This window comes from Geotrypetes seraphini, chromosome 2 (genome assembly GCF_902459505.1).
Source record: "Geotrypetes seraphini chromosome 2, aGeoSer1.1, whole genome shotgun sequence".
Taxonomy (NCBI): domain Eukaryota; kingdom Metazoa; phylum Chordata; class Amphibia; order Gymnophiona; family Dermophiidae; genus Geotrypetes; species Geotrypetes seraphini.
Window position 1 is genome coordinate 85,959,237 of NC_047085.1, and position 15,407 is coordinate 85,974,643.

At 42.1% G+C, this 15,407-nt stretch overlaps 1 protein-coding gene across 6 annotated transcripts in view; it reads right to left on the reverse strand.

The window, feature by feature from the left end:
• LRRCC1 (leucine rich repeat and coiled-coil centrosomal protein 1) overlaps positions 1 to 13,850 on the reverse strand; it is a 148,637-nt gene extending 134,787 nt beyond the window's left edge. Inside the window, exons 1-2 of one of the 6 annotated variants that reach the window (XM_033934344.1) lie at positions 13,538 to 13,847; positions 11,589 to 11,643 (exon numbers count right to left, since the gene is read on the reverse strand). Coding sequence is in view for 2 of the 6 variants with exons in the window: in XM_033934347.1 (XP_033790238.1) it covers positions 13,538 to 13,637 (100 nt within the window). In the remaining 4 variants the exon portion in view is untranslated. Of the gene's footprint in view, positions 1 to 11,588; positions 11,644 to 13,323; positions 13,394 to 13,419 lie in introns of those variants that run through there. The other 5 variants (XM_033934345.1, XM_033934347.1, XM_033934342.1 and 2 more) reach the window with 5 other exon arrangements.
• Positions 13,851 to 15,407: the final 1,557 nt, after the last annotated feature.

Below are 15,407 nucleotides of genomic sequence, written 5' to 3' on the forward strand. Positions count from 1 at the left end.
AGAACTTACGTCAGACTAGTACTTATGAGCTGGGATCCTGCCTCTCCCTTCCTGTGCCAATGTGCCCCCTCTTCCTCCCTTCTTGTCCAAATGCAACCTTCCTCCTCCCTTCCATGTCCCAACGCATCCCTTGTCATCTTTCCCTCTGTTATGCATCCCAAATTCACACCTTCCTCCCTCTCACAGGTATTTACCTCCCCTGGCCGGCTCCCTCCTCCCAGCCGCATTTCTCTTCGCAAAGCTGCAAGCAGCGGCTCCTGCATGCCGCTCGGGGAGGATAGAAAGATGCTACACGGGGGGATGGGAGGGATAGAAGCTGCAAGGGATGGGAGGAAGGGATAGAAAGATACTGCACAAGGGGATGAGTGAGAGGGGAGGAAAAATGCTGCACATGAGGGGGAGAGAAAGAAAATAGGAAGAATTGGGGTGGAGGAGAGGAAGGGAGAGATGATCATTGTACACGAAAAAAAATAAGACATCCCTGAAAATAAGACCTAGTGCCTTTTTTGGGCCCAAAATTAATATAAGATAGTGTCTTATTTTCGGAAAAACACAGTATTATTTTCCAGTGCTCAATATGACTTTCCTTTTTTATGGGTTGACACTTAGGCAGTGTTCCAGTAGCATTTAAGCCAACCTTGTAAAAAAGTAATTCAGATCCTCTTATGCCGAATAACTATTGGCCAATATCAAACCTTCCATTTTTTTCAAAACTACCATACTTGAGAGAGTGGTATTTAACCAACTTCAAACTCATGTTGAATTAGTTAATGCTTTGCAACCCCAGCAATGTAGTTTATGTTTAAGGCATAGCACAGAGACAGTAGTTCCTGCCTTAGGGTTCCTTATACAAAGCTGCAAAAGCATTTCTGCCACAGCAAATGCACTGAAGCCCATAGGAATTGAATGGACTTTGGTGTGTTTGCCATGGAAGAATTGCTACTGTAGCTTTGTAAAAGGGGCCCTTACTGATTGAACTCCATAGTCACCTAGACCAGTGTTTCTCCACTTCTTCAAGCCAAGTACCCCCTAAGTCTAACAAATACCAGCCAAGTACTCCAGCCCAAGCTCCATCCCTACCTCCATTATAATAGTACTAATTGTAATGCAATTCCTCCCATTCATTTTTCATGTACACACAACATAATCTTATTAATTCACAATGGTAACCACAAAATTAAAAAAAAACAAAGCACACTCTAAGCAGAGAAAATGATAATTATCATTTATATTTGTTTTATTTTTCAAAGAGGTCAAGGCAGATAACTAAAATATGCAATGTCACCTCAGTAACAACTATAGAAAAATAGACAAATATAGTGCAAAATATAGATAGTAGATTATAAATTCTCAAAACTGACACATTTTGATCACTAAATTGAAAATAAAATCATTTTTCCTTTGTTGTCTTGTGATTTAATTAGTTTCTGGTTGGACTTCCTTCTGACTGTGCATCCAACATTTCGTTCTTTCTGCCTCCTGCATGCTTCCTCTCCTCAGGACTTCATTCCCTTCCCCAACCAACATCTCTCTCTCCCTCCATGAATCTAACTTTTCTTCCTCTCTCACCCTCCTCTCACCATCAACTGGCCTCAAAATAACACAAAACCCAAGCCACAAAAAACAACCTTCAAATCTAGACAGAAAATTGAGCCTGCCACATTCTGGGATAAAGTAGACCCTATAATCGCCCCCATCGACCCAACTGACTTCGTAAATCACTGGCGCATCCTAAGTGAAACAACCTTGAATGAGCTAGCCCCTGAAAAAACCAAACATAGAACCTGCAGATCCTCAGACAAGTGGTTCGACTCCGAACTCCTCCTACAAAAAAGGCATTGCAGACAACTTGAAAGATCTTGGAGAAAAAAGAAAAATGATCAAACCAAATCCGCTTGGAGAACCCAAATCAAACTATACAACATCAAACTTAAAGAAAAGCGCAAAACATACTACTCTAAACTAATTGGCACAAACACCTCTGACACAAAAACACTCTTCAACTTAGTAAAAAAACTTACGGACACAAACCCATTCCTTGCCACTCAAGGCAATAAACCACCAACAGCTTCTCAACTAGCAGACCATTTCAAACACAAGATCACTACAATCAGAAATACCTTCAACAACTCAACCACCAAACTCTACGAGATAATAACCCCCACAACGGAAGAAGCCATATCTGCAGACAGAACATGGACCACATTCCCAACCCTACAATGGTCTGATTTGAACCGACTATACAAAAAATACAGCCACACCTCATGCGACTTGAACTACTGCCCATCGTATCTGCTTACAAATGCCTCCCTTAAATTCAAAACCAACCTCATGCAATGGATTCAAAGCACTCTCATAGAAGGTCAATTCCCACAAGATCTTGGAGAGATCATAATCACACCCCTACTGAAAGATCAAAAAGGCCCTATAGACGCTCCTACCAACTACAGACCTATCGCTTCGATCCCATTATATGTCAAACTGATTGAAGGACTTGTGGCTCAATACCTCACCAACTACCTATTTGACCATAATATACTTCACTCCTCTCAATCAGGATTTAGATCTCACCACAGCACGGAAACACTACTAGCAACACTACTAGACATAGCCCGACAACACCTCAGTAAAGGACACAGGATCCTAATTATCCAACTAGATCTTTCCGCCGCCTTCGATCTAGTCGATCACACCATATTACTCCAGATACTTGACGCAATCGGGATCTCAGGGGTGGTTTACAATTGGTTCCAAGGATTCCTTAAAACAAGAACGTACAGAGTTAAGTCAAACAACATGAAATCTAACCCATGGTCAAATCCATGCGGAGTCCCGCAGGGGTCACCACTATCGCCCATTCTATTCAATCTCTTCATCTCCTCCCTCGGCACCACTTTAGACAACCTAAATGTAACATTATTCAGCTACGCAGATGACATAACTATTCTCCTCCCCTTCGAAATCCAAGACCACACCTCAACAGGACACCTGGAAATAATTCTGGATGAAGTAGAAAAATGGATGACAAACCTCAAACTGAAACTAAACTCGGAAAAAACCAAATTCCTAATGCTTGAAACGGACAAAAACCCATCCATAACAGACCTAGAAATTAAAGCAACCAAATACCCAATCCAGACCTCACTCAGAATCTTGGGAGTGCTGATAGACAGATGCTGCACTATGCAGACCCAAATCAACAAAACTACCCAAAAAGCATTCTTCACAATGCGCAACTTAAGAAAAATAAGGAAATTCTTTGACAAAGAACACTACAGGATCATTGTACAATCCCTGGTACTAGGTCTCGTGGACTACTGCAATATCCTTTATCTACCATGCCCCACAAACATGATCAAAAAACTTCAAACTGTTCAGAACACAGCCCTTAGACTAATTTACTCACTCGGAAAATTTGACCACATCACCAATGCCTACCTAGACTCACACTGGCTACCGATTCGAGCCAGAATTCAATTCAAACTATACTGTCTACTCTTCAAAGTAATTAACGGTACTGCACCCACCTACCTAAATGACCGCCTAAACCGTAACCTTCCAACCCGAACAAGAAGAACACTGACATCATTCACATACCCACCACTCAAGGGTACTCATCGCAAAAAGCTTTATGATAGCCTCCTGGCAACACATGCTGCAAAACTCGAACCTTCCATCACCAGATTGTTAACCACAACATCAGACCTCAAGACATTCCGTAAAGAAATCAAAACACTGCTGTTCAAAAAGCATATACAATCTACCTAACCTCCCTCACCCCATCCCCCAAGAAACCAAAACACTGCCGTCCAAAACATCTTCCGATGTTATTAAGTCTTTACTATCATTCTGTTATTAAGTCTCTATCCTCAAACTGTATTCTCTATTGTCATGTACCATCCTGGAAATGTCCAGTTCTCTTCTTATGTAATCCGCTTTGAACCGCAAGGTACAAGCGGAATAAAAATCACTAATGTAATGTAATGTAATGTTATGATCTTGCATCTCTCTGTTCTTCCTCAGGGTCGTCTTCCCCCCCCACCCGCATTTTCTGTCTGAATCTCCCATAGTCCATAATCTGCCTCATGTCATAGAAAGATGATGGCAGATGAAGACCAAATGGCCCATCCAGTCTGCCCCTTTGGTCCAGGCCTCTCTCCGTTGCTTACAAGTGTCCCCCTCATGTCCAGCATTTCTCCTTTCTTCCAGGTCTTTCTCTGCCTCTCTCTCTCCTTCCTTCCTCCCTCCTTGGTCCAGAATCTTTCCACCTCTCTGCAGTCTTTCTCTCTTCCCTCTATACAACCCCAAGTTCAACATCTGCCCCCCCCTCTCTTCTGCTTCCCCTCTGTTTCAGGTTTCTCCCTCTATCTTCCTTCTGCTAACATTTCGCGTCTTCCCACCTTTGTTTCAGGTCTTTCTGTATCTCTCACTGTCTTCCACCTCCCCAAGGCCTGACATATGCATATCTCTCTCCTCGGTTCAGGGTGTTTCCCCTCTCTGCAGTCTCTTTCTCTCCCTCTATACCTCTCTGCTCCAGCATATGCCCTGTCTTCCCCCTCCCTTTTGGTTTAAGTCCGCTTTCCCGCCTTTCCTCAAGGTCCTTTTCTGTCTCTCTCTCTCTCTCTCCTCCTCCTCTCTTCCCCCCCAACCCCCCATGTTCAGATCCAGCATATCTGAAAAGTTTTTTTTAAGTTACCAATGAATTCATATGCCTTTTCCCCTGAAATATCAACCATAACCCCCCCCCCCCCAACTCATTCACATTCTTCTTTTTGAAACTCCCTGAGCATGGAAGCATAACCAATCGTACCACAAAACCACCCTATACTTAGCAACAGATGCTCCTCTTAACTCAATTCCTGCGACGTAGCGTCCAACTTCTTTTTGATTTGAGTCAGGGTTGCCAGATGGCAAAAAAAATTTCCAGCCCAACTTGTGTCAGAGTAGCCCAAACAATTACCACTGAAAACACCTCTAATTTATCAAACAAATATGTCATACAAATTCAAACTGTTTATTTATACACTGCACATATCTCAAACAGTCCATAATGGTGTACAAAAGACCAAAACTCAAATACAAAACATAGGCTATTCTTTTGTTTTTATGCAATTCAAAAAGACATAGGGTATACACACAGCATCCCCCATTTGGGAAAAGAATAAAGTACTGTATAATATACTTCCAATCAAAGCAAAACATAACTCACTCCCCACCACCACCACATACACCCCCCCCCCCAAAAAAAAAGGAGCTCATGGGTTAGGGGAAAAGAGATTATCTGCACAGAGTAAGAGGATAACTTACATGGATCGGCAGGTTCAACTCTAGAGAACTTTACAAAACCCACCGAACCACTGAGGCTGTCCCGCAGGATTAAATAAAGGGGGTGGCTGACAGTTTCATGCCATAGCTCCTCCTCCTCCTGTCAATTACCTTCCCCAATTTTCTTCCATTCGACCCCTTTACATACAAAATAATAAAAAGGAGGGGGGAGGGGGAGAGAATGAAATAAATGCAGGATCGGTCTTAGAGTCAGTGGCCCATCAATCTGCCTTAGGAGGCCTGCATTCCGTCTTCAGCTCATCTCCCTCTCCCATACAACTTTCTATTTTTAGCTTCCCTAAGCGGCAAATTTTGACTTTTTTTTTTTTTTTTTTTTTTTAATAACACTGGTGGTAGATGGGGGGAAAAAAAGACTGAGAAAAATCTCTCCTGGCGAGGCAGCCGGTAACAATGGGATCTGAATTGCCAGCGCATTCTCTCATTATACGAAGGCAGTCACCGCTCAGGGAAGGCAACAGAGACTGTACAGCCGGCGGCAGCGTGCGCGCAAACACACACACACACACAGACACTTACACACCGCCTCTCACACTGATGAAAGCTACTAGTAAAAAAAACAGAAACCACTGGTTCACCTTCAAACCTCCTCCCTCACTCTCCAGGCTCCTACCCCAGCTGCTGGCCGTCCATCCCAGGACCTCTCCGCTCCATTGGTTGTAAATGAACTGCTTCCAGTCAGCGACGGTCTGTCTGAAGGTTTTGCTCTCCTCTTTGGTCATGGCGGGCTCGCTAGTGTTGGTGTTCTTCCCTTACTGACGGCGGAACGGCTCTTTCTCACAGTCAAAGCTCCTGGCGCGGCACCACAATTTTCATTGGTCAGCTAAGGCACAATGGACCAATTACAAACGACCTCAAGAGTTCTAAGGTCATTTGTGATTGGCCCATTGTGCTGCAGCTGAACCAATGAAAAAAAAAAAAACCACTCAGCAATAGGAGGTTCGGAACTGGAACCGGCCCAAAATAGCCCATTTGCTGAAAAGTAGCCCAAAAACGCAGAGAGATTCGTGAACTCCTGTAATGAGAACCGCTGTAGCCAGTACTGTCCCATCGACTAGATTTTGAAGGATAGTTGTGGTTTCACTATTTAGCAAGTGCTGTTCCAGACTGTCTGTCTGAAATTTATAGCCGGGTGCTCACTTAAATTAGCCGGGTGAAGCACCCAGCTAAAAGTCACTAGGAACAACACTGAATGAACCATATTTTTCGCTCCATCAAGACACACTTTTTTTTCTACCCAAAAGTGGGTGGAAATGTAGGTGCATCTTATGCAGCGAAGATACAAATTTTTACACACACACATACGCACACCTCGTACCTTTTAAAAACATCCTCTCCCTCCTACCGTCAAACCGGTACCTGAGCTCACTCACCACTAAATCCCGCAGCCTTCCTTCTTCGGTCCCCCCGACCGCATCTGACACAACTTCTCTCCCTCACAAGTGTCCCATAAGTGCCAGAAACATGAAGCTGCATCAAAAGAGGGCGGGACTTGTTGCGGGCGATCTCCAGTAGGAAACCAGAGCTGAGCGACAGGAGCAGTTCCTACGACACTCACGTACGAGCCTCTCTGTGAGTGCCTACATACCTAGAGTCTGTCTCCTATTCTCTTCATTAAAACATTCAGCGCAGCTGCTCTTGCTGTGTCTGCGCTAATGCACCTAATGCCCTCGCTGACATGTGCATAGGCCGGCAGCATGAATTTCTGTATACCATAGTGAGTAAATCTAATGCTATTGGAGGAATTTCTGTGTATGATAGTGAGTAAATCTAATGCTATTTGAGGTGGACATAATATGTCATTTGTTTTATTTTGACTCTAGAAAAAGTGAATAAAATAAGGAAGATTATTGAACAGACTGGCAAACAGGAGAACACCTCGCCTTAGAGCAGGGGTGTCAAAGACCCTCCTCGAGGGCCGCAATCCAGTCAGGTTTTAAGGATTTCCGCAATGAATATGCATGAGATCTATTAGCATACAATGAAAGCAGTGCATGCAAATAGATCTCATGCATATTCATTGGAGAAATCCTGAAAACCTGACTGGATTGTGGCCCTCAAGGAGGAACTTTGACACCTCTGCCTTAGAGTATAGGTAGATAATAAGAAGATACGGGAGGAGGGGGTGTTTTAAAGAGGTGCAGGGGGATTTTAAAAAGGTACTGGATTTAGAGGAGGAAAACTAGAAAAAAACATTCTGCACCCTGTCCCCCCTCCCTGCCAGACTCGGTACCCTGTCCCCACTCTGGTGGTCTAATGGTAGGCCGGGACAGGGTACAGAACCTGGCAGAGGGACAGGGTGCAGAATGTTTTTTTCTAGTTTTCCTCCTCTAAATCTAGGGTGTGTCTTATGGTTAGGTGCTTCTTATGGAGCAAAAAATATGGTATATTGTCTGAGAAAACCCTGACCGCTTTGCCTTCCAGAGACTTTACAAAGCCTGCAGCGCTAGCCAAATGGATCTCAGCTCCAATTTGTTTATGGATCAGTTTCTCCAAGAGGATAGTCAGTGGCCCTGAACTGGACAACCCTGAACTGGACAACCCTCGCCATGACCTCCCCAGCCATATAGACTGACATCTGTCATCAGGATCACTCAAGAGGAAATGCAGAAAGGTAAGCCCTTGGACAGCATTTCCACCACCAGTGCAGATTTTGATGCGTTTCCACCATCCAGGGCAACTGCCTCTGGAGTGGATCTATTCGTGGAGACCAGTTGGATAGTCGTTTACTCTGAAGAGGACATAGTTGAGCTTTTGCCCAAGGACCCATGTCTATGGTTACTACAATGGACCTCAGCAACTGCCGGTCATGCCAATCCATAAGAGCTAAACTTGCCAGGATCTCCAAAATTTGGCATCTTAGCTTCAGTTTGCAATCTTCTGGAAGGAGAACATGGCCTTTTCCCTGCTGAAAAGGATCCATGAGTTGGACCGGGTCCAGGTGACTCTTCCAGAAACTAAAAATTCAACCCAGGTTATGCAATAGCTGGACAACTTGTGCCACTGCCTGGCGACCTTTGGCTTTGGAAGGGACTTCATTAATCAATTGTTCAAGTAAGTTTCAAGTTTATTTAAAATTTGTTTAATCGCCCTATCATATATTCAGGGTGAACATGAATCCCTGCTTTGCACAGGTGTGCTGCAACTACCACCATCACCTTTGTAATGGTGCGAGATGCCACTGCTAACTGGAAATGCCTCTCCAGTACATGAAACCTGAAAATAGCGTTCTGTGCTTCAGGAAAGTGGCACTGGGGAAATATCACTGAATGCACGGTCTTCATTTGGAATCTGGGCATCTGTAGTGCCGTACAGACTTCAGACACAAGATGGACCTTCAATTATCCAAGTCTTTCTTGGGCATGATAAAGTGCATCTTCTCAAGCTCGATTCTGCATGCAGTACCGACTTCACAGCATAGATCTCCAGAAGTCATTTTACCATAGCTCTGCCCTTGACTGCCTTCTCCGGTCTTCCTGCTGGAGAAACTACAAAGAAGTCTCAAAGACGGTGAAACAACTCAAGCTTGTAGCTTTCTTGAATGATGTCCAGCATCCATTTGTCTGAACAGATCCACGCCCAGGCTCCTTGTATTCTGACAGTCTTCCTCTTATTCATGGAAGCTCGGACTCTTACCTGACATCATTGGGACTTCTTAGTAATAATTACTGAGCGTCTTCCCAACATATGATAATGTAAACAATATGATCTGTATCACAATTGCTGGTGAAATTTAAAGAATATTTTTTTCTGTTTTCAGATGAATGAAAGTAGAAAATGTCAAGCAGTGATGACATACAGAACATGAATTGCAGGGAGAATGGCCAGTATATGGTGGATCTAAAATCCTTATAATGGGCAAAGCTGAAGGGTCAAGTTTTAGGCGAAGATTCTCTCATACCTAGCTGCTTGTGGATTATATGCTCAACACATTCCCTGGATATCTGTAGTGTCTCAACAATTGTTTTAGCCTAGTGCTCTTCAGCCGCCGGTCCACGGTGCGATCGATGCGGCGTTGTCTTCGGGCTGGCTCCCTCTTCCTCAGTGCTGCAGTGCACAGAACCGTGGGCAGAGGCTCCTACACGCATCCTGCGCCTGAACCGGAAGCCTTCTATCTGACGTCGCAACGTCAGAGGGAAGGCTTCCAAATGAGGCACGGGACATGTGAGGAGCCACTGCCCATAGCTTTGTGCACTGCAGCACTGAGGAAGAGGGAGCCGGCCCGAAGATAACACTGGGGGCGGCATGAAACAGCCAGAAGGCAAGGCACAGCATGGAGGGAGAGAGACAACAAAGGTAGGGGGAAGAAATGCATTTGTTTCTTTTCATCTGGGGTTGTACTGCTTGCAGAGTCTTGCATCTTAGAGTTTGTTTGTATATATTAGTACTTTTAGTTTTTGGTCCCGTATTTGCATGGGATTATCTGTGTTCTGGTAGGAATGAATATTGAGAAGCATACAGGTTTGTGTAGTTTAATTTTGTGGTTAACCATTTTGTGTTGTTAATACGATTATATTGTGTGTGTATATATATATGAAAAATGAAGTTACAATTAGTACTATTATGAGGGCGGGGTCTGAGGCGGAGATAGGCGGGGCATGGCCCATGACTTAGCCCAGATTTTTTCAACTGCTGGTCTGCAGACCGGTGCCGGTCCACAAAATAATTATTTTATTTCCGCCGGTCCATAGGTGTCAAAAGATTGAAGAACACTGTTTTAGCCGATATTCAGGTCATGGACCTGGTCAACAATTTTTGAAGTTCACACCATTTGAGGCCTCTCGGATCTGTATAGCCTTTTTATAAGAGCTAGCAGTTGTTTTATAAGAAAGAAGTGTAGGCTGAGTTTAATGGCAACGCCATTTACGTTTGAGCTATTGTATCCGCCTTTTCAAAAGCAAAAGATATTTTGTAAACCATAGATTTCTAACTGTAGATATGCAAGATCGTTTATAAGGTAGTTGTGTTAATGTTTGTTTGATTTTATTTGTCTTACTGAATTATGTGTGTAATGATATGTAAACCGTTTAGGTTTAAATGGTAAATAAGTTTATAAAATAAATAAAGATAACTTAAGATTTCCATTCCACATAGAAAACACAATCTTGAAGTGGAAAAATCTTAAATAAATCAAAGTCTAACTGAGAATAACTTAAGAGTAGTAGGAATAATAACTTTTAAATCCCTATAAGTAGATTGCTTATGAGTGGAAGATATCAAAAAACCAGATGATGTTAAAGAAAAAATTATGAGAGAAAGATCACTCCATGGCAAAGGATAAATCTTAATGTTATGATTAGAATGATAAGACTAAGCAGACAGAATTTGATCAATAGTATGGCCATCTCTTTGAATAGATTTAGGGCTCCTTTTATCAAGGCGAGCTACGGAGGTTAGCGCATCGGACATTTCATCACGCGCTAACCCCCGCGGCAAGCCTAAAAACTAACGCCTCATCAATAGTCTTCCACTACAGGTGATTGAAGCCAGCAGCGTGCCTGATTTTAAGGCCAAATGGGATCGGCACATGGGATCTATTCACAGGGCAAAGGTAGGGGAGGGACATTAAGGTGGGCAGACTGGATGGGCCGTGGGCCCTTATCTGCCGTCTATTTCTATGTTTCTATGTTAGCAACTAGCGCGGCAGGCGATTGAACGCGCGGTAACCGCCTACCGCACCTTAATAAAAGGAGCCCTTACTAATGTGTGTAGTCAAGTCAAAATCAGAAACAAAGGTAAGAAAGTCTCGTTATAAATGATGCTGAATTGTCAAATTGAATATTAAAATTGCCTAAAATTATAGGATGTAAAGTATTTAAGCATATATCTGTAATAGCTTTTTGCAGATATTTAAGAGAATGAGAAGATACAAGAGATGGGCAATAAAATGAGAAAAACATCAGATGGAGGATAAGTAGCAAGCCTAAACTGAAGTGTTTCAATTAATGTGTTTGAAAAAGTGGAAAAAAAACAATATTTAAAAGAAAGTGAATAAAGAATTGCCACACCACCTCCTTTACGGGAAGACCTGGAGGTGTTGCTTGATTTAAATAAGCATCATAATCTGTTAACCATGTTTCAGTTAAGCTGCAACGGTCTAGTTTATAATTTAGAATGGAGGTCCTTCATGAGAGAAAATTTGTTATATATTGAACTGCAGTTTAACAAAGCTACAGAAATAGAAAAGGAATCTGGAAGGGGAGAAACCGAATGGGAAGAGTACAAAGGAATATTAGACATCTTACCTGTTCTCGAAGAGGAAATGGAGAATTTGGTAATTTGGCAAGGAACTGGAAAGGGCTGACAAAAATGCATGAGAAGAAAAAAAAAAGGAAATTAATAAGCATTTTCCTAAACTGAAAGGTTGAAATTAATGAAAAAAGCAGCATAATGGGGTGTGCACAAAGAAGTACACTATGCAGCAGGACTTGCTCCTTAAGTGCACTCTTTCGGCATGCACTGACAGTGTGTTGCTAAAGTCTTGAATTTTATAGTGGAATACCTAAAATGTCATTTCCTGTGCATCGGGACAATCAAAATCTGAAATACAGCTGATGTATAACATGAAAATGAGAAATCCAATTGGTTAAATGGCAACATATGGATAGTTTGATGATAAGAAAGGGGGGGGGGGGCATGTGAAGTAGAAAGAGGGAAGAGGTAACAAAGGAGTGAAAATAGATTTATGTCATGACATGAAATTGTGAAATAAAGGCGACATCATAGCAGTAGATTGTTAGTAGCTTTGAAAGATGAACAAAATAATGAAAAATATATGGTCCACCAGGATGGTTAAAGGATGGAGGAACAGCTGGAAAACTGCAGCAGTCCAGAGAACAGGTGCAGAACTGAAGACTAAAAGCAAATGTGGAAGAGTTGGACTGCCCACCTTAGGGCTCCTTTTACAAAGGTGTGCTAAGCACACGCTAAAATGCCATATGCACTAGCCGCTACCACCTCCTTTTAAGCAGGTGGTATATTTTCCGCTAGCGCACACTATAGCACATGCTAATCCTGTGCATGCGCTAAACACGCTAGCACACCTTTGTAAAAGGAGCCCTTAGTCCTTCAAATTCGATGAGTTCTACTTACTATTTATTTATTTAATTTGTTTTCTGTCCTGGTCTCCCCAAAGAGCTCAGAACCGCTTAATACTATTGTACTAGTAAAATTCTAAATTCTAACTGAAATTGCCACAGTTGTTTATAAAATCAGTAGCAAAATCTGAAAAAAAAAATAGCAAGGTACTGGAGACCTTCTACATAATAGGTTAAGCCCACCGAATGTAAAAGCTGTTAAAAAAATGTATTTCTTGTGCTCAAAGGCCACCATAAGCCCATTCACGATTTACTTATAGACCTCCTCCTAAAATAGCAAAATATTTCTTCCTAATTCTAGATAATACAAAAATACCAGTTAATGAAAATATAATCCTGCACTCTCATCTAGTGTTCCAAAGGTCTCATTTATTCAAGTTTCACCTACAAAAAAGAAAAGTAGTAAACACTATGACTATAAACATTCTGGTTTTAGGTAGAAACATAAAAAACCACAACCAATCAGAGAAAAGTCCATGAGGAAGTCTGGTTATGCAAGCTGCCGACTGTGCATGCGAGAAAACTTGGTGTTGGTCAAAATTCCAAAGCAGGACAAAGAAAAATACATATAAAATATATGTATATTTCTTTTTTTCTTTTTTAAGTTCAATTTGTTTATTGGAATAAGGAAAAATGAAAGGAACAAAGAATATCATACAACCTTCTATACACTGTTTTTGTTGTATATATGTATATTTCTATTTATTTTTTTTTTTTTTTAGATATGCCACTTTAAAAAAAGTCCTGACGTTAAGATCCCAGCTTTAAACAGACATTGGACTCCAAACCATATTTCAATATTTTTCTTCTCGCAGGTTTAATAATCTGCTTTATAAAGTCACCCCAAAGTTGTTACACCTGAATTAGTTAGGGACCACCTTACCCCACAAGACAACCAAGTATTTTTCCGCTACTACTATTTTTCTACTACTGTGAATAACCACCGGCGCTGAGCTCAGGTCTCCTCGATAAGCTGTACCTGCTTAAGATCGATATAAAGGCACAAAAGTCAGCGGTGGAGAGCCGTTCCTGGCCTCCTGCAGCAGACACACAAACTTGGTGGTAAACAGCCCCAAGTTAATTTCGTAGCTCATTACCTCCGCCGGTGGCCCGTCCAGTGCCGCTCGCGGGTCTGTAGCAAGCAGGATCCCGGTAACGCGCGCGAGAAGTCAGGGAAAAGCCGCCACCAATAAGCATAAAACCTGCCCGACCGCAGGCAGTTTAACTAGTAGGAAGTGACGTTGAGGCTCGCCGTTGCCTGCAGACGGGAAGAAACTGTCGAGGCTTTGGGCTGCATCCGGGTAAAAGTCGGATCTCCGGATCCTGTACTTAGAAGGCCTCGAGAGCCGTTGGTTTGACTGCCTCAACCTCAACCGCTACTGTGAAGTAGCCGCCTACCGTCTCGCCAAGTGTTCAGTGGCTACTAGGTCCCGCCCCCACAGGAACAGAGCGCGCTGTCACGAGCAGGGGGGGAACCCGGCAGATACTGACTTTTTACTACTGTACAAGAACATTGCCCTATCTGCTAAGCAACAAAGCATGAAAATCAAAAGAAAAATATTGTATCTCTCTTGTCTTCACAGGGCCAGTTTTAGACATCCTGAGGGCAGAAATGTCCTGTTTTTCTGTCTTGTCTGTTTAGATTGTAAGCTCTTCGAGCAGGGACTGTCATTATCTTGATTCTCTGCTACAGCGCTGCGTACATCTGATAGGCTCTAGAAATTAAGACGATAGTCCAGTCCCTTCTCCCTGTCCCCCCTCCACAATCTCCCCACCTGCTTTTACTACCACATATAATACAGCTTTAAATGGCTTCTTCATAACAAAGCCCAGACAGACCTTTACCAAATACAGAACAAGAAATCACAAATAGAAATTGAACTGGGAGCCCCAAGAAATTATACTCAGCAAGTATCACAACAATGGAGAAATAAAAACAGATATGCACTTAAGAAGAACATAAGAATAGGCTTACTGTGTCAGACCAATGGTCCATCAAGCTCAGTAGCCTGTTCTCAAGGTGGCCAATCCAGGTCACTAGTACCTGGCCAAAACCCAAAGAGTAGCAACTTTCCATGCTACCGATCCAGGGCAAGCAAAGGCTTCCCTCATGTCTTAATAACAGACTATGGACTTTTCCTCCAGGAATTTGACCAAACCTTTCTTAAAACCAGCTACGCTATCTGCTTTTATCACAACCTCTGGCAACACGTTCCAGAGCTTAACTATACTCTGAGTGAAAAAATATTTCTTCCTATTGGTTTTATAATCTAATCTAATTTCCATCTTATATACTGAATCATTCCAGGATTCGAGCCGGTTAACAAAGTTTAAAAGAATATAATATAAAACAATAATGAAGGTAATAGAAAAATTTTCAATAAATTAAATCAGTCCTCAATTAAGAATCTCTGAAAGAGATAGGTTTTCAGATTTTTGCTAAAAAGTGATAGAGATAATGACGTTTTGATAATCAAGGGAAGATCATTCCAAACTTTTACCAAGCAAAAGGCTAAGGAATGTGAGAATTTACCTGGGGTTTTAATCCCTTTAACAGAAGGGAAAAGCAATTTAAATTTATGTGTATTCCTGTTAGTGTGAAACCGAAGAGACTTAAATGATAGAGATAATAAAGGCGAAAAAATTCCATGTAAAATTTTAAAAATTACATTGGCACATTTAAATTGAACTCGCCAGTAAATAGGAAGCCAATGAAGTAACCTCAACAATGGAGAGGCATGATCATATTTATGTCTTCCAAAAATTAATTTGGCCGCAGTGTTCTGAATAAGTTGTAGCCTCTTCAGATTAAATTTGGTTAATCTGATATACAGGGAATTTGCATAATCCAGATGTGCCAAAATAATCGCTTGAACCAAAACCGCAAAATGATTTTGATGAAAAAAACCTCGAACTCTCCTCAACATTCATAAACTTGGAGCCAGGGCTTTGTATTGTCTGTCTTTA